Consider the following 20,745-nt stretch of genomic DNA (forward strand, 5'->3'; position numbering starts at 1 on the left):
ATAGATTACACGAAACAAACAGAATTACACTTCTGATGTAATTAAAGATGTATGTTGCAATTCAGAATGCGGGCATAATCCCAATTCAGTTATATCCATATGGGAGCACGTGTTTTATATGTATATGTGTGTGTGTGTGTGTGTGTGTATATGTGTGTGTGTGTGTGTGTGTGTGTGTGTGTGTGTGAAGGTTTTTCATCAAATTACATGTTCTTCATGCCTGTTCAGCCTACAATGGCACCAAAGTAACAGCCGCAGCAGCTTTCTCGCATTCCAGTTGACTTAAGTATCATGTGACCGTGATTCCTCCCTTGGGTGGGCTATTGGGAGCTTTCTTTCCCAGAAACCAGAAAGCAAAACATATTAATCTGAAGACCACAAGTCAATAGTTAACATAATAGGCATCTCTGTGTGTGTGTGTGTGTGTGTGTGTGTGTGTGTGTGTGTGTGTGTGTGTGTGTGTCTGTGTATTGTTATTCTTACATTACTGTTTATACACATATTAAACACACAATATGTATGCATGTTGTAGAGTTCATACTGTAGTTTTTCCCTGTCTTTGTACATGAGTTTGGCCAAAGGAGAGAGTCTACACTGCCACTGACTGACTGATAAACATTTGGTTGATCATGAGCACCAACAGTGACTTCACCAACCATTTGTTTTGGTGAGAACGCAAGGCTGGTTGGCTGATCGTTGTGAAGACTATCTGTAGCTACGTTGGCTGATCGTTGTGAAGACTGTCTGCAGCTACGTTATGAACCCTTGGCTGGATTCCCCTCTCCGGCTTTCCCCCCTGCCACGATTTATTTTGTGTTTGGGACGTTTTTGGTTTTCCGCTTTGTTTGTTACTGGGATTTTCCCAGTTTTAAGCTCCACAGTTGGGCTGTTCATCTAATGGAAACACTGCTTGGGTTGACCCAGGGCTCTGGAGATAAGCTGGTGTACCCTTCCATTCACAGACTTAGCTTCTGACATACTGACTAACACGTCTATTGCACACATTTAGGTTAGGGACTTCAGACAGTTTGGGCGACTCATAAAACCCTAGACTTCTGTTGTGAGCTTTGTAGCCAGACTGTAATTCTTTACAGTATGCAGAATAAAAACAACAATGTAGACCTAATTACTGAACTTGCGGCAACAAATTTGTTTGTTTCCATGGCAACAGTCTTTTATTAACCACCCACATTTGGAGTAAGATTTCACTTGAGTGTGTGTGTGTGTGTGTGTGTGTGTGTGTGTGTGTGTGTGTGTGTGTGTGCATGCACACACATGTGTGTGTCTCAACTCAAAAACTTCAGGATAGTGAAATTTTCAAAGCCAGCGGTGGGTGTGCTTACAGCTTTTGAAGACAAACCTGCGTATTAATTAGCACGTGAGATAAAAGTGCCATTGAGAGCCAAGCCAACACGCTGCTGATCGACTGAGCTTTCTACATGCTTGTCTTCCTCAAACACAGCTTTTTGGTTTTTTTTTTTAAAGAAAAAACACAATCCAAAAATACATTGCCAGGAGATAGGAGAGAACCAACCACGGCACTCCTCCTATCCACCTCCCCCAGGAGCCAGAAAAGCTCTCAGTGGGTTGAGAGGCAGGAGGTCACTGCCTTGAATAATGCATGCAGGCATTATCTCCATATAACCCACATCTAAAAATGACTGTTTAAACAACCCCCCCTCTCCTCCCCCCTCCCCCCTCCCTGTGTCTCTTCCCTTCACTCAAGATGTGGGAGCTCAGATTTGGTCAGATTCAGAGGAATTTACACCAAGGGATGCACAGTATTAGTGTGTGGTGCTGTATGTTCAGTATTAGTGTTTGGTGCTGTATGCTCATTGTACTTCATGGTTCGTTTGTTTCTTAGTTATTGATTCATGAGTCCAGGGGGAAGGGGGGCCTTGAAGGGAAGCTTGCACAAGAGAGACGTGAACTTTTTACTTCACAATTTTCCAATACATCCACATCATACACACAAACACTGAATGAGATTCCACTGCCATGTAAATCATCATCATCATCTTCACTGACCATTTTTTCAACATGTCATCCCTATAAGTTGCCAACCACAGTATAAGGATATTGAAAGAATGGCTGACTGTCACCCTATTTCTTTCTCTGATATTTAAGAAATGTGTACTTTTCATATGCCTACATATTTGCTGTACATATTGCCTATGCCTACACTTACGTTATGTATCACTTGTGCATTTACTCCTATGCTCGACTCTTCCTGTTACTGAGCATGACTCGGTCGCCATGACTGCAGCAGGGAGGGAACATTCCATTGGACTGATGTGTCTACTGTTTCAATATTATGGTCTTTCTGCCATTTGTCTTAGATTTGGTGCAATCACACTGGGTGGTCTAAAGGCCCTGTAAAGCACCAATCGATGAATGAAAACCTTAAGAAATTAATCATTTATGAACTAAATATTAATATGAATAATATTATAAATCATTATTGACATGCATTCCATTAGCACTGACATGAGAGCCAATGGATCACTCCTAGAAGGAGGAAATGGAGATCAATTTTTAAATGGACGCTTCACTCTACTGCCCTGTGTCTGACCTCATCAAAACAACGACAACATACTTCCTCTTCCTCAACGGACCACACAATTCAGAGATTTTTTCCTGACACATTCTGGAAATGCTCTTCAGCATATAAAAAATTAATACTGGCAAACAGAAGACCCTGCTGCTGGCAACAGTTGATCTAGATTCCCACTTTCCATTTTTACCAGTCTTAGACTAACCGCTGTCAATATATCAAACTCTATTTTCTCCAGATCAGAAGCTAGTTGGTGTTTTATTAGGGGTGGTTATATTGGCAGGTGAAGGTCACAACCTGTGGGTCTGTGGCTGTGGATCGATTTGGCCTCCTGGGGTCAAACTTCAGCCTGATTCAGAGAATTGGACTCTGTCCAGAATTGGAGCATGTTTCAAGGTAAGCACACAATTTGAGTTAAAAGTGAGAAAGAGGTGAGAGAGAGAGAGAGAGAGAGAGAGAGAGAGAAAGAGAGAGAGACTGTTCGTACAGCATCATACTGTTATATTCTAACCATAATAACAATGCCACAGTAACAAAGGTTTAGAAATGACAGAGTCTTGTAATGAGCTGGGATCCTGAACTAACACGACACATTTTTGTGTCTTAGATAAGACAGACTGTCAGAACATGATTCTGAACTGCTCATATATACTGGGCAATGGAATGGCAGTCAAACAGGAAAAACATGACAGTTACTAAGGTTATGTTAGTGTGGTTAGGTTATGTGGTTAGGTAGTAGGATTGGTTCGTATCCAGCTGTATCTAAAAATAGATGTAAGTATTCCTGGCAGTTGTCATATGATAGAAAAATAAACTAGACCAAGTTCCAAAATAGACTACACTAGACCAAAAATATCATAACATTAAAAAAAATCAACTAAGTTAACTATTCCTCTCATTACTTTATATCCGAACATATATCACAAACTGGAAGGCCTGTGCAATTAAAATCCTTTATATTATAGACTTCCTCCCTTTCTCAGTCTTTCTGCCAGCAGGTCACAGCATCAAAGCACAGGAAGCCTCGCGCTGAATCGTTTCCCCTCGGCGGGAGTCTCTGCCATTGAGCAAAGGGTTCATTTGATCTATAACTCAAAACGCAGAATTTATTACTCTGCCAGAAAGAATCGATTCACGTGTAACCCCTTACATCCCCTTTCAAAAGCGCTCTTCGTCGGGCGTGCGGCGAGATTATATCACATGGAGGCCCTCGACAGGAAGACAGCTTATCAAAGACTTAGGGGGCTAATCAAATACTATGGAGCACGATGTAGAGTCGATCGATGCCGATGCTCCAGAGGAACACCGATCAATCCTCCTCTCGTTGCATTGCTAATTATGGCTGCCAGAATGCCATTTATGTGGCATGGGGAAAAGTTAATTAATAGCAATGATCTGGGGACAATGGGCGTTTAGGAAATCCAATGTTTAACATGTCCGAACGCAAAGAGACGATGGGACGGTAAACGTTGTGTGACGATACCGTGCTTCTTCTTTCTCACTGGCATTGTGGATTATTATGCATACTGTCTGTGGGATCTTAAAATCCGATAAAGAAACCCCAATGACACAGCCTGGCAACCATAGGCTCACGGAGTAGGACCACTCGAAAACACTTTTCTGAAACCCCCCTAAAAAGGGGTACTCGAAATAAATTTGCAATCATTATGTTTCCCACACTTTACAGGTCTGTGCCAAGAACTAAAGGACCAATGACCAATTTCTCATTCGCATGCGTCATTCAAGGCAGTGGTTCCCAAACATTTCATGGCAGGCCCCTTTTTGACAGTGAGAAACAAATCATTCATATAGCCTACTGCCTGTTTTAATATAAATAAAACAGATATCCATCAGCACCATCAACAGCTTTTCTTTAACATTGTTTCCATATTTGAACAGTTTCAACATTTTCAATTTCATTTCATCACTCAGTAGAACTTAAATATTTTGCCAGTTATTTGATCAGAGCTCTTGTTAAACTTAATCATTTTGGCCAAATATGGCTTTATGATAATATATATACACACACACACACACACACACACACACACACATATATATATATATATACTGTATATATCATTCCATTAGTTCCAGTACTTTGGTGTTCAGAGTTCATGTTCAGTTTTTTTTATACCTCTAACCACACCCCCCTTGTTGTATTTCTGCACCCCCCCCCCCCCCCCCCCCCCCAACCGCTGATTTAAGACACGACTCGCCCTCCAAGAAAAGGGCGAGTCGAAAAGGGGATTCATCTGTCTAGGGCTGCTGTCTCAGTACCTGGAGAAGCACAGTTGGTGACTAGGACACAGGCTCTCACAGAGATGGGATATTGGTAATGGCATGGGATATCTGTGTTTTCTGACATTTCTGCTGTATTAAAGCGCTTATGGAAAAGCAATGAAAGGGAATGTGAAATGATGTTGTGACACTCGATTAGCTATGGTCCCGGTTTCACCCCAACCGGTCAGACCACAGTTTCATCATTGGGAGATTATACTGCTTAGTGGTCCTGCACTGTATTTGACCTCTGTAGTTCTAATCACGTGCTAACCATCCCTAACACAAGAAGAAATATGCTAGACCAGTGTTTGACAAACATGCATGACTTGTGACTACACAACGACAAGGTCTGTTTGTCATAGTCAGCATATGTCCTGCATTGGATTCAGTCTCATATCTGGTTTTATGAAGATAGTCGGAGCACCAGCATGGCTTCCTTGGCGGAGTTTGATGTAGCCTGCATGTTTTCCTTTTACACGCTCATTCACTTATCTGGGTGGGGACAGTCTGGGGGAGAGAACGTGGGGTCTTGTTGTTGAGTTTCTTTGTTGTTTGTTAGTTTGTTTTGAAGCTGTGATCTGACTAGACGATAGCGGGCGCTGCAAAGCTCTTGGTGGGGCACTGGCGAGTATCTTTGTGGCGTCCTTTTCCTTGTTTATTTATCGCCACGGCGCCCGCTGGCAGACCCGCAGCCGTCACTCAAGCCCACAGACTGACTTTGAGGCCGTGGAGGGACACAGCAGGGGGAAGCCTCCTTCCTCTGTCAGTTTGTCCTTCTCTCTCTCTCTCTCGCTCTCTCTCTCTCTCTCTCTCTCTCTCTCTTCTTTCTTTCATTTTTCTAACTTGCTTTGGCTCTCTCCAGCCTGACTCACTCTCACTTTATTTTTCTGTTCTTACTAGGTGTGGCTCCCTCTCTCTCTCTCTCTCTGTGTGTTCTCTGTTTCACTCTCTCACTCTCTCTGTCTGTTAGGGTCGGGCTGATGGCTGACAGTCATCCCGATGTTGAGCCCAGCATTGAAATCAGTATCATTGATAAGTCAGTATCATTGATAAGTCAGTAGAGTTGCGTTGCGATTGATGTTGTACAGACACTGGTGTTCTTCAAAACGAGTTATTAAGTAGTTATCTGTCTCTCCGCTGACCAAACTCTGTCATGATACCACGTTTTGACTGGCTAGAGTGACAAAACATCACATAGGCCATGAGGTACAAGCATTCACTGTAGACAGTGTCTAGTCATATGCCAGTTCGGTAGACATTACCCAACCCGTTTCTCTGTCTCAGACATTTCTGTGCAGCTGTCTTTGAGGCTCACATGTGCTGGGGGTAATTTGCTGCACAGACACACACCCATTTGCTGCGACTCCAATATCCACTGAAACCAGACATCAACACTGTCGAGGCATAACTGTCAAAATAAAAAAAAACATTTAAATGGAAACGCACACAGTGGAGTCAGCACAGTACGTTTGTGTGATGAAACGCAGTTCCCTGACACTTTTGGGGTGCAGCGCTGGGGTGCCACCACACATACTCGGTAGGTAAATATGTATCCAAACATTTCCGTTTCTAAAGACATTTAAAAACAGAAAAAAGGAATAAAAGAAAGAAGGGTTGCGGCAATCACTTCACAGATCAGAGTATCATGGTGCACCCTGATGAAGGGTTTGATGAAGGGCAGGGGAAAAAAGCTTTAATGCACCAATCGGATGAGAGCCATCTCAAATGAGGCCCCCTGGAGTGACCCCGTAGCTGTTCGCCTTTGAGTGACTCTGAAGGGCTGATGGGTATGAGACACTTCCTTCACACTTATACACTTATAATAATATTCCCTCACAACCTGAAATTACACTTTTCACAAAATTCTCCTCATGTTCCTCGAGCTGCCCATCCAGTGAGTGCACTAAAATTAAACCTCTGGTGTTCTTGAACAGTCCTGGCACTGTAAATGGGACACTGCACCTTTAAAAGGTACATTCATGTGAAGTACATGTCAAACATTCTGCGTACGTGGTACCCTGATTAACCCACCCATCACCCACAGTAGCAAAGACAGACTCACATATATGCAACATGGTCCCACGGAATATTCATACAAAGCCAAGCTCAATTTAGACCACACTCAAGGTCTGGAAAGACAGCAACATGTCATTTCCTATCTGCCACTAACACTAATACCCTACAGGGGACAAGCAGTATGTAGCAGAACACACTTATGTAGCAATACTTATGTAGCGGTACACAGACGTGACTTAAAACATCCAATCATCACTCTGCATTCATGTACATCTCAACACTCGTCCCTTCATTCCACTGTCTGTCCAACTGTCCTCTCTGGAGAAGTCTCATTATCTCCCATCCATAAGCGAATAAGGGAGTAAAAGGGCATATCTGTTTGGCTCGTCTATAGGAAGACCCTGGCCGTGAGCGGTAATTAGATATAACCCCCTCCATCCTCCATGTCACAGTGGACCAGCCTCAGTAAATTCCAGACAGGATTTAAAAATCTAATTCAGCCTCCTCAGCTGTCCACCTGGTCAGTGCTGCCCTGTCCCATTTCCTCTGCATGTCTGGTGCTGAGGTGTGGATGTGTGCGTAGGCAGGCAAACACACACACACACGCACACACACACACACAGTATGGGGGTGTATGAATGCAAACACACTTACACACACACACACACAAACACACACACACAGTATGGGGTGTATGAATGCAAACGCACTTACACACACACACACACACACACACAGTATGGGGTGTATGAATGCAAACACACTTACACACACACACACACACACACACACACACACAGTATGGGGGTGTATGAATGCAAATACACTTACAAACACACACACACAAACACACACACACAGTATGGGGTGTATGAATGCAAACGCACTTACACACACACACACACACACACACACACACACACACACACACACACACACACACACACACACACACACACACACACACACACACACACACAAACACACAGTATGTAGGAGTATGGAGGCAAACACACTCACAGGAGGGGAGGGTGATCAATAAAATACCTTGGAAATGACAGGAAGGGGTTGAATGAGCACTGAGATGGAATGACAATATGAGTCCACAAAGGGCCCCTGAGGGCCTGGCAGGGTCAGGGGTCAGGGGTCAGGGGTCAGGTCAGCTACTATAAGCATAGAAAGAGAATCTGGTAGACACACATCAGCACCATTATTCCATGTTTACAACTTCCTGTTTGGCTGGGCACCTGTTGACACTTTTCTTTATTATGGTTGCCAATCAACTTTATAGTTAGTGCATGAATGCATGATGTATCCCTGAACCCAGAGTTCCCTTACTCACTGCATTCAACATGGATTTTAGCTAGCATCACACAGTTTCAGTGTAGTTGCAGTCAGGCACAAAACACATGAGGCTGGCACAGCCCCAGCAGGTCAAAACAATAAAAATCACTTATTAGATTTATGCTGAAATATAATGTTCTGTCTCGTACTGTAATTTTCAATTAAAGTTTAGAAATGCTACAGCACAAGAGCCAGAGTATTGGCTATTTGGTTACTTTTAATGGGGTTATTAAAATGGGCTTATTAAAAGTGAACTTGTGGACCTGCAATACGATTATACTCCATAAAAGCCCCCGATGCCTGAGACACAATGGAGGGAATTGTGAAGAGAAGCAGGATCTTGTTGGCACTGTAACTCAAAATTGGGCCTCACTTATTATGGTTAACAAATTGGATTGTGTGGGAAAGAAATAAGGAGGTCGGCTAACAGGAAAAACATTATTTATTAGCGTATTTGCTTCCCTCGGAGAAGCAGGATAAACACTGCACTCAAGTGTGAGAGGAAGGGGGTGTTTAATAGTCAAAGTTCAATTTAAAGTTTGTGAGTTGAGAAGTCCCTTAGTCACTCGTTTAACTTTGTAATGGTTGAAAATGAATTCATACCAAAATAACTTACAATAGCTTCTCAGTAGAGGCTTTTTGACGTGCATGCTAAGTACAGGGTACGTGCTACGCTGTGAGTCTTGTTTGGGGAAGCATACATGTTAGGCTACATTCAAAGAAAACGCTGCAACGGTTTACAGCTGCTCCCAAGAAATGTGTTTTATTTTAAAACGGGAAGGCTGTCTAGAAAGTGAAGCACCTCTTAAATAGAGAGCAAAACGAAGATCTGTCAACATCAGAATAGGATTAAGCAAGTCTTAAGTGAAAACAAAAACCTTTTGGGAGCATCTGTTTGTGTGAATATTTTTACCTCTCTTTTAAGTATTTCTGTCCAGCATCAGGTGTCAAGGGAAGTCACATATTCACTACGTCGAGTGCTGCCCAACCATTCTTCACCTTCCCTGACATCCATCCTGTGCTTGGTTGAGGACTATTAACTAAGGTATAATTTATGCCGTAACATAATGGCTGTTACCCTAATGATATACATGTAGCCTTGGGCTAAACGACTGCACAATCTAAAAACACCTATACTGCTGTCGGCATCGGGTTAATGACGACAACTTGAAATCCATATGGCCATTGACCCGATCAATAGGAAGAACGTCGAATGCATTTTCACCTCTTGTCATCTCTTAATGTGAAACACCCAGAACACCTGCTCTCAGTCACATCTCAAGTAAGCTTTTTTCAAGTGTATAGTGTGTCTCACAGGTCAATGATATATCATATCCTGCCTGCTGAAATCCAAGACAATAACAAAAAAGAACAAGCTTCATGACCTCAAGAAAGAAAGTTACAACTGTGAGGATGGTGCTGTACAAGTGTATTCATCTCCAAGGGCAGACTTTCAGTGTTGGTGTCTTTGCCAAATCAACTGCATGAACTCTGATGTGGCTGAAATGAAAGGGCCGCTTTCCTTTTCTTTTTAGTACTTTCCTGAAAGGTAGGATCAATAAGCAGCTCTTATCAAAAAAATACATCACTAAAATGAACAGAAATGATGTGATGATGGTAATGCTGTTAGTGATAATTACAATGGGGCAATGGTAACAGAAGTCATTTTCTAACAGCAAAAGTCTGAGAAAGAAAGATTTGATAAGGAACTGAGATGGCCAGAAACTGAAAATATTTCAAGGAATTCATGGAACAGAGACCCTTCTGTATCCTGCTTACAATTCAACATTAATGAAGTAACTTGCATCAGCAGTGGGAAACAAAGGGCACAAACGCTTGAACGCTGCAACAGTCAACCGATGAGGCTCATGTGATTCTGGCAAAACCTCTTACAGTTACACTGTAACACTTATCAATAACTGCCCGTATGTTTTTAATTTAAAATCTCTGGTAACTGCCTAATTCAATTATTTCCATCTCAATAGTTTAAGAAATAGGACACATTTCAACTCCAGTGTTTCCCACACATCTACTTTCCTTGGGCAGGCTGCCCAGGTATATTAACGGTCGCCATTAACCCATTTTAGCAGTTTTCTGTTTCTATCTGTCCGAGAGAATGATGGCATCCGTTTAACTAGCCGATTAACTATTGGACAATCTCCCCTCGATCTACCCCTCCTGTTCACTCTGGTATCACGAGCAGCATCTGCTGACATGCTCTGAATACACAGAGAGCCTCTCTCTGGTATAACATTAGAAGACGCATACACGGTGGATATTTTACAAGCACAGCCCAGATAGAGCAACTCCTTTTCACCTTATTGTGCAATTATTCTCTGACTCAAGAGTGTATTCAGCATATATAAATGTACCATTGTGTAACACGAAGCAAAGTTGCCCTGGCTATATATAAGAAAGATTATAAATAGTTTTATCTTCAGACTATGGCAGACACAGACTGATGCAAGCACCACAGGCTACTTAGCCAACGTAAGCATTTAGGATAAAATGGCACTAAATAAATGCATACGCCTCAATAATTACACGTGTCAATTCATTTTGGATTGGATTCAATTTATTGTCATTGCACAGAGTACAGGTTCACAGGCAACGAAATGTAAATTTGACGTGAAATTACGATTCAACAGTGAGGCAAAATGCAGAGATCATTCCAGTCAGTCAGCGAGTCTGGCCCAAGCGGTGGTGAGAGTGCTGAGGGAGAGGCAGCAGCAGCAGGTCCCAGTGTGGCAGAGACAGCTGCCGGTGACACTGCCACACGCTGCCATCTTTGTACCCACTAAAGTCTTTTATTCTTTTTATTTTTAAACTTTGTCTTACTCTTCCTATAGATAGAGGGGAGGGTTGGAAGGGGGGTTGGATCTGTGAATTATATTATGTGAAATTAATAGAATTATTCAATACATCTAAATATTGTGTTAAAGATCAAAGGTATTTGTTGTTTTACACATGTAGTAGACCATTCTTGCGCAAGCAGGTAATGCTGGCCTTTTCTGCCGGCTTCTACCAGCAGTATATTTCAGACCTGTTGGAAACACTGAACTATGTGCACCTCATGATGGTGAGAGAGCTGCAGATATGCAGAGAGGGAAGGAGAGACTCAGAGGGATCGGGGATGAAATAGAGCTCTATAAATAATCCCACGCCTCGTCAGTTCGCTGTAAGACACTCCATCTCCTGTCACCGACGTCCGCCGCGACACTAAAACTTCCGCTGGACTTGTGGAGCAGCGTCTAAGTCCCGATAAGGCCTCGGCGGTGAAGAGGAGCTGGGGCAAATCAAATAAAAGCATTTTACGCTTAATCACTGTCATGCTTAAAGGGCTTACGGAGAGACATCATGACTCGCCGTCATGCCCCCCTGACAGGCTTAATAAGCGACCGTACCAGCGGATTTTCCAGGCCACTACCCAGCATGCACTGGGAGGACAAGTCCATTCAATCCCTGCTGGGAAGGGATGGAGGGGGAGTGGGCAGAGTGCCGTTGGGGGCACTGGGAGTGTGTGTGGCTGCAGTCAAATAGTCCTCTTTGCTTAGGAACGTTCCTAACTGAGTGGAATGACCCAGAAGTATTGAAGTGGCAGCCATGATAAAGAGCTGGTCAAATTCTCTACATGCTAAGGCAAGGTGCTTCAATGCTTCCTTTCTCATCTCCTTTAGCATAGAGTACACTGGACCATGGAGATAATGCTGTCCTTGCGGCAGCAACATTTAAAAACCCATGTCAGTAACATCCGCCATCGCATAATTATATGCAGTCAGATTCTCTTAGCACAACAATTGCCTGATTAGAGAGGCTGCTCAGACCAGCCTTAAAAACAGATTCAGGAGTCATTGGCTTTGAACAGGAGTCATTGGATTTGAACAGGAGTCGTTTGTTTTGAACAGGAGTCGTTTGTTTTGAACAGGAGTCATTGGCTTTGAACAGGAGTCGTTTGTTTTGAACAGGAGTCATTGGCTTTGAACAGGAGTCGTTTGTTTTGAACAGTGGCCTACTGTGGGAGAGGAGTTGCTCGAGTCATGTGAACCAGCTGTGACCGAGGCTTTTACTGTTCCTGGTTCATTGCCACCTAGAGTGAAGAAGATCAGGATAAACTCCAGTTTCTCTCATAAGGGAAGCTTGACAGATCAGGATAAACTCCAGTTTCTCTCATAAGGGAAGCTTGACAGATCAGGATAAACTCCAGTTTCTCTCATAAGGGAAGCTTGACAGATCAGGATAAACTCCAGTTTCTCTCATAAGGGAAGCTTGACAGATCAGGGTAAACTACAGTTTCTCTCATAAGGGAAGCTTGACAGATCAGGATAAACTCCAGTTTCTCTCATAAGGGAAGCTTGACAGATCAGGATAAACTCCAGTTTCTCTCATAAGGGAAGCTTGACAGATCAGGATAAACTCCAGTTTCTCTCATAAGGGAAGCTTGACAGATCAGGATAAACTCCAGTTTCTCTCATAAGGGAAGCTTGACAGATCAGGGTAAACTACAGTTTCTCTCATAAGGGAAGCTTGACAGATCAGGATAAACTCCAGTTTCTCTCATAAGGGAAGCTTGACAGATCAGGATAAACTCCAGTTTCTCTCATAAGGGAAGCTTGACAGATCAGGATAAACTCCAGTTTCTCTCATAAGGGAAGCTTGACAGATCAGGATAAACTACAGTTTCTCTCATAAGGGAAGCTTGACAGATCAGGATAAACTCCAGTTTCTCTCATAAGGGAAGCTTGACAGATCAGGATAAACTCCAGTTTCTCTCATAAGGGAAGCTTGACAGATCAGGATAAACTCCAGTTTCTCTCATAAGGGAAGCTTGACAGATCAGGATAAACTCCAATTTCTCTCTCATAAGGGAAGCTTGACAGATCAGGATAAACTCCAATTTCTCTCTCATAAGGGAAGCTTGACAGATCAGGATAAACTCCAATTTCTCTCTCATAAGGGAAGCTTGACAGATCAGGATAAACTCCAGTTTCTCTCATATGGGAAGCTTGGGAGTGATTCACAACCATGATCATGTCCTTCTATTTGCGTTCATTTGATTTACAAACACTACTCTCCACAACACCTTCCAGTGTGAATAAGATTGATATTTTATTGTTATATGTCTATCCTGGGAGTTGAATTTACAGCCGTGTTCTTGCTGACACTTTGATCTACCTGTTGAGTGCGCTGCTGGCAGCGCTCCATAGAAACAGCAGGGGTTCAATAACTGAAACTGAAAAACAACCATTCATGCGTCGACTCTGAGTCACACCACTCCAGCTGTAAGAATGTACAGAAAACAATGCTTTAACTTTTCTGTCCCAAAGTGAAAATATTGTCATTATTCGTACTGAATAGCACAGAACCCTGGGGTACAGAGTCCTCCAATCATGTGTGCTTCCCTCTCCTCCTTTGATAGTGAAGGACAGGCTTTTTCTGACCGTCACTCATCCCTCTGTGTTGAAGAGACAGGCTTTTTCATTCCTCTGTGTTGAAGAGACAGGCTTTTGCATCCCTCTGTGTTGAAGAGCCCTACAGGACACACACTCAGCCTCTCTCCACAAGTATGTGCTCTAACCTTCTCCTCCCAGTCCTCTACATTTCCTCTGTGCTCACCACTCATTTCACTTTTTGACAATTTGTGTGTGTCTGTGTGTGTGTGTGTGTGTGTGTGTGTGTGTGTGTGTGTGTGTGTGTGTGTGTGTGTGTTTGTGTGTGAGAGAGAGAGATGTGAAGTAAAAGAGTCTGCTGCAGTTAACAAATGAAGTGAAATATAAAAGTAAAATCAACAAACATAAATCCAGCTCTTAAAGTCTGACCACACCTTTCTCTCTGCCTTGTGTCTTAAAAGAGAACTTTTGGATTTTTTTAACTGTCCCCTATTTTTGCATCTTTTTGGGTACAAATGTTTACTAGGGACAAATACAATCCAAATTGGTCAAGTATTGAGTCAGAAGACTATAACCAGCATCCGCAAAACAGCTATACAATATAATCCTATGGGGCAAGCATCCGCGTCAAAGAAAACCGATTGTTTTCACCACCGACAGGCTCAGGCAAATTTAAGTGTCTTACAACATGGAAAGGATCCCTACAGCGATAGACCTGTGTCTGTTTACCTCAATAACTGTAAAGAAACTGTAGAAAATGACTGTTCCTACAGTCATTAGTTTACTATCTGCTTTTCCTGGTTGACATTATGAGCCTGTCAGTGGTGAAAACAAGCGGTAGAAAAATCGTACGAACCGTAGAAAAAACAGCAACACTACTGCTTATACCGCAAATATGACGAAACATTTTCAACAAACACCACCACAGCAACAAATTCCGTTCGGGGACGGGAGAAAGTAAAAAGGCCAAACTTCTCCTATAAAAAATGTTTGCCTCCCTATTGCATCATACATAAGCAAAAACACAAGGTATTACTAGACCTACAGGAGGATTTATCGTTACATAAATGAGATCATTCTCATTCTACTTGAGGCACTCGACTCGACTCAAATACAACATTCCCGCCTGTCACACCCACACACTTCATTCTGTCAGTTATGTTGTGTGTTAAATATTGTTTTATGTTCCAAGACTATTTGTGTTATGTTGTGTGTTTAATATTGTTTTATGTTCCAAGACTATTTGTGTTATGTTGTGCGTGGGTTTAGGTGCAGACCACATATTTGTAATCCAAATAAAAAGGCAGGAATTATGGGTTAATCTGTCTCATACATGTATTACATATTACAGCAGAATTACAAACTAGACATTACAGTGAGCTGTCCGTGGTGCTGGGGGTGGTCAGAGCAAAGTAGTGTCTCAGGGGACACAGGACTGTTAAAAGTGTGGGAATCACTCCCTTACACTAACAAAAACTCAATACTTGACCAATTTTGATTGTTTTAAACATTTGTACTCAAAAAGATGCAAAAATAGGGGACAGGTAACACAATCAGACTCCAACAGAGAAAGGTGTGGTCAGACTTCAAGAGCTGGATTTATGTTTGTTGATTTTACTTTAATATTTCACTACATTTGTTAACTGCAGCAGACTCTTTTTTTTTCTTCACATCTCCCTCTTTCACACACACACACACACACACACACACACACACAAAATAAGTTGGCCTGAGGAAATGTTAGCGGAGTTAGCATGTTAGCATGAATCCTGGCCTCTTTTGAGCGTCTGCTGCTGTGTGTGGGAGTAACAGCAGCCTTTTTCACAAACAGCAGGAGAGGACGTCCAAAGACCCGGAGACTTCTCTTCAAGCCAGCGACACTGAGGTCAACAAAACTCTATAACAGCTGCTTTTCATTCCCTCCAACAATACATTGAAACGCCAAGTCTTCACAAACAAACACACACACACACACACACACATACACACACACACACACACACACAGAAAGACAGAAAAAGAATACAAAGTAAACATGCATTAAAATGCTATCTTCCCATACTATAATTCAGGCAGCAGAAAAAGACAACACTGACACACACACACATTCACACATACTCAGGTTTATAGACAAACAGATCTCACATATGCTTAGCCTACTAGCTCCTGTCTGTGTAATCTGCTTCCTGCTGGGCTTCAGGCTCCGGATTAGACCTTACAGGCATCAGTGCAGAAACACACTAAAGCATGCCAGAGCCCACCCCCCCCCCCCCCCCCCCAGACCACCACAAGCATCAGTGCAGAAACACACTAAAGCATACCAGAGCCAATCAAGCCCCCACCTCAGACCACCACAAGCATGTGCGTGGGGCCCAATGCTCAGCTCTACATTACTCCACTTAGTGAGTATGGGACTGCATAATGCATGGGGTCAGGAGGCCAGGACCTCTGACTGTCTGGGTCAGGTCCCCAATTAGTCGGAGCAAACAGGATTCTGAAGCGCTCCGTGTGTGGGGGGGCCCCACATGCATGCAATGTCTTGCAGAAAGGAGCAAACACACATATATGCACACACACACAGATACACACACACATGCACACACACACACTGAGATGTAGTTTACACTTGCATGTAATTCATCAAAAATACATACTGCCTCTCTCTCACACACACAAAAGCAAACACACATGCACACACCTGAACACACAGTCTCGTCTACACACTGGTAGAAAGATCTGCAAGATACTGGCCTCTGTCTCCTCGCCAGGGTGTGTCAGATATATGCCTCTCAAGGGGAGCATTCTCTCTCTCTCGGTCACACACACACACACACACACACACACACACACACACACACACACACACAGGTTATTCGGTAGGTACAAGCCATATTGAAGCCACTGCTGAGGTCTGGAGGGGGCAGTGCAGCAAATCAATTTAACAGCCATTTTATTCCGACTGGCAGAGCCATTGCATCTATCAGAGACACTTTTTTACCATAATCAACTCATCGACCAGCAGAGGGGAGGTTTAAAACTGTCACAGCCGAAGGGATTTTCTCTCTTGAGGAGTGGAGAGAAAGAACGGTGAGCTTTTGGTGATCCAGAGTCCGGTAACTGCCACTCCATTGGCTTTAGGCACACAGATTCTGGAATTCAGGCAGGTCCACATATCTGGAGTGTTCTGTGTCTACCAGGGAATTGTTTTAACCATTTTTCTTTCACCTGTTCGGGTAGCTTGACATTTCAGGGATCGACCGCTTATAACACATCACACCGTCGAAAAGTCGGAGTAAATACCACAAGTACAGCACGTCCAGGCCTTCCCAATATAACAGGGGAGTTTGAGCAGTCAATACAAAGCCAGTCTGCCTACCCTGCCAGGACAGCTAAGCTAAAGAAGCAGGACTGGTAAGTCTGTCTCTTGTGGGTGGGTCTTTACAAAAAAAAAACTCAGACTGAACTGAGTATGCGTTCAGACGACATTGGCAGTTGGTTTAATGGGACTTAAATGAGCTTAAAGAGCCACACGAGTCGACACGCTCATAAAATTCCACAAAGGAGGACGGTCCTCATCATGACGGTCATCATCATAATCATCATCAGAAACGGAGGCACTGACTGGGGCTCAGAGAACACCAAGTTTGGTTTTATTTAAGATTTGATATGGGTCAAATGGTCATGCTAGTCATACATTATGGAAACATACTCCAATTACTTTAATTAAAATAAGTAGCTAGTATGCCGATCAACAATAACTCTTCCTTTCCTATTGGCCAGTGAAGCATGGGACCATGCATTTTAAATCACAGGAACTAGATCAAACACCTCTAAATCTAGCTGTATTTGTTGAATAATGCATTGAATTGCACTGATTCCATCCCACTCAGAACCGGCATTTGATGTATAGGAACCATCTGAACCAGATCAAAGGGAGGCAGTTGTTGACTTCCAGGTCTTCACAGGTAGTTCCCATGCCATGACGGTTCACTGAGCACTTTGGTGCCCATCGCATGGACCTGACGATCTGTTCATGTGTGAACATCACACGCACAGGCCACCACTATAAATACTGGATCTCTCCATTAAATATTAACATTTGGTTGCAGCTTGAATTATTCAAAAGGGACGCAACGCATGCAACAGAAGTCAAGGAATCACACCACAAAAATATACCACGTCATCACGGATACCGTGTGTTGAACATTCAATTGCAATGATTATTGCTGCTTGTGATGATTGTTCTTCAACAAATAAATAAGCACATACACATAGGTTCACACAATGGCGGCGAATAAATAAAGGCAACTGGTTGTTTGATTTCCGGTACCCCTGTGCGTGCCATCAAGGTAGCATTCTGGGCTAATTACAGGGCCCCACACGCTGCTGTACACACACACACACACACACACACACACACACACACACACACACACACAAACACACGCTGCTGTACACACCATGTTTTATTCAGGCCTTTCTATAGAATGCAGGGAGGCTTGCCTTTGAAGAGCAGACTTCACGTGGAGCCTCTGACGCTTTCATAAGAGCCCTTAACCGCGGGGTGTTGTAGGGAAGAGTCCACCACCAAGAAAACATATGTACGGTAAACAGCCACCACTGACACATGCCAGCACACACACACACACACACACACACACACACACACAAGAACACACAAACACACACAAACACACAAGTACACACACAAACGCACTCTCCCACACATAGCCACCCACTCTATCCCCCCCTCTCACACACACACGCACACACACACACACACACACACACACACACACTTACACACACCCAGCAATTTCAGAGAATCCTGCTTCTGGCACTAAGGCCCATGTGAATATTACTCATCCTATGGAAAATAAATCTGACACCACTCCACTCTTGATATTTTTTCCCCCTAAAAAAATTATGAACCGTGTTGCAGACAAATCCCACTTGTAATCATTTCTGGCCCCAGGATTTCTGATGGCTTGTTTATATGTGTTGTGTTTATTTATCATTTTCGGCAGAGGGAGAGAGAAATTGGTACGCTGCTCTACACGCCAGTGGCATGACTCGCCCTGACACTGGCAGAGATTATTCCGATGCCCGGAATTCAAATCTCTGACAGGAGCAACAGCTCTTGCCAGGAGAGCTGTAGGCTGAGGAAACGACACATACAGTAACACACACACACACACGCATACATAAAACACACGCGCACACACGCATACACACACATACACTAACACATGCATACACACACATACAGTAACACACGCATACACACACAGGTGTTGGTTTGAGCTGCACTGCTATAACACCTGTCCACCAAAATGTTCTAAAATAGAATGACTTTACATTTTGTACAGTGCTGTATATTTGACACAACAACAATTCCTTTGGCTGTAGGTTTTAAAGGCACAGTCAACGATTCTTGTGAAAGGTTGTTGATATTTGGGCTGTGAGAAGGATTTAGCTGAATTTGACAAAAAAAGTGCACTGTATTGTAATCAAGGAGTGCGCCTTTAATAAGTTAGGTTAGAATAGGGTCAATTCACATTCAATTGCAATAGGCGTGATGTAAAAGCACACTTCAATACAATGGGAATTCCAGGAACGCTGTGGAATGTAGCTCACACAGAAGAAACACATGGAATGGCCTACATTCTTCTGAGGAGGAAGATCACACACTGCACTCCATCACTACATACACATCTCAACCCTCACAAGACTACGCCGTCGCTGTGGCAATCTCCACGGCAATCTCCACGGCAACAAGGCTTCGCGGACAGCTTGTGGCGTGCCGAGGCACAGCACTGGGGTGGCTCTGTCGCAGGTGGCAGCGCATCGAACCCTCCCTCAGTGTGTGTGTGTGTCTCATGTGCGAGAGAGAATGTGTGTGTGCTGTCTTAGCTATAGAAAGTCCATCTATTTATGTGTGGTTTCTATATGTGCCAACAGATTTGTGTGTGAGAGAGTATGTGTGCCAGTGTCAAAGCATGGATAGTTTATATGTATGTACGTGTGCATGTAGGCCTGTGTGTGTGTGTGTGTGTGTGTGTGTGTGTGTGTGTGTGTACATGTGTTTACTTGTATGTGTGTGTGTGTTCACGCGCACGCACATGTGTTTACTTGTGAGTGTGTGTGTGTGTGTGTGTGTGTGTGTGTGTACATGTGTTTGTGTGTGTGTGTGTACATCAGATTGCAAGCTGCAACTCAAGGCGACAACCTCCCCTGAGTGAGGAGTCCGCCGTCAGTTCACATTAGCACAGCTTGCAGAGCCCGAGAAAGAGAGATGGGATTGAGAGACAGACAGAGAGAGTCAGAGAGGGAAAGAGAGACGGGATTGAGAGACAGACAGAGAGAGTCAGAGAGGGAAAGAGAAACAGAATGTACAGCAACAAGCATTTCCAGGAAAAATAGGGGGAAAAAATAATAATAAAGACACTAGCCGGGAGACAAGGACAGAATCATCAACTACACTGCCGAAGCACTTCCTATCTGTGAAGAATACAAACGGTGCCCTTCAGCAACAAGTTTTAAAAGACAGGCTGCAGAAACAATTTAAGTTTTTCTCTTGTTGCTAAATTGAATTAATTGAACATTTGTGCCTATCATTAAACATCTTTGCAACAAGTAGTAATGCACTTCCAAATATGACCCTGACAAAACCCACATATTTTGTTAAGTGTAACTCACTAAGATTACTAAGAACCACAACCACAAGGGTTAAGTAAGGGACAATGTATTTGTCTTGAAAACCGAGGTTGTCTTGTATCATCCCGAAGGGATTTATGACAAGTGTATGGACTGCTTGCAGAATTATATGAATCAGAAGCACAAAACATCATTGATGAACTATCAGACCTCTGAACACTGGGCCTTCCATTCAAATCCATGGAACTTTCTGCAGCATTCCGAGAATGCATACAGCATAAACAGCTGATAATGCCATGTCCACATTGGAGTTCTGTCACAGTATGGTACGAGTCACAAAAGCGAGAATGAAAAAGAGTGTTTTTTTTTAAGTGAGCATCACCTCACTGTTCTTCACTTCAGTGCCTCTCCCTGCACTCTCCCAGGGGTGAGTGGGTGCTGGGGGTGGGGGGATCATCAGCACTCCTGTTCATTACAGATCTGCCAGACTCAGATAATAGCTCT

General features: G+C 43.3%; 1 protein-coding gene across 11 annotated transcripts in view; it reads right to left on the reverse strand.

The window, feature by feature from the left end:
- ppfia2 (PTPRF interacting protein alpha 2) overlaps positions 1-20,745 on the reverse strand; it is a 182,691-nt gene that overhangs the window by 77,847 nt on the left and 84,099 nt on the right. Inside the window, exon 1 of one of the 11 annotated variants that reach the window (XM_031583119.2) lies at positions 20,624-20,745. This exon is cut by the window's right edge and continues 350 nt beyond it. The exons of the other annotated variants lie outside the window; for them this stretch is intronic. Within the exon in view, the coding sequence (XP_031438979.1) occupies positions 20,624-20,698 (75 nt within the window). The 5' untranslated portion in view covers positions 20,699-20,745. The remainder of the gene's footprint in view (positions 1-20,623) is intronic. 11 annotated transcript variants of the gene reach the window in all.

Source organism: Clupea harengus, chromosome 16 (assembly GCF_900700415.2).
Source record: "Clupea harengus chromosome 16, Ch_v2.0.2, whole genome shotgun sequence".
Taxonomy (NCBI): domain Eukaryota; kingdom Metazoa; phylum Chordata; class Actinopteri; order Clupeiformes; family Clupeidae; genus Clupea; species Clupea harengus.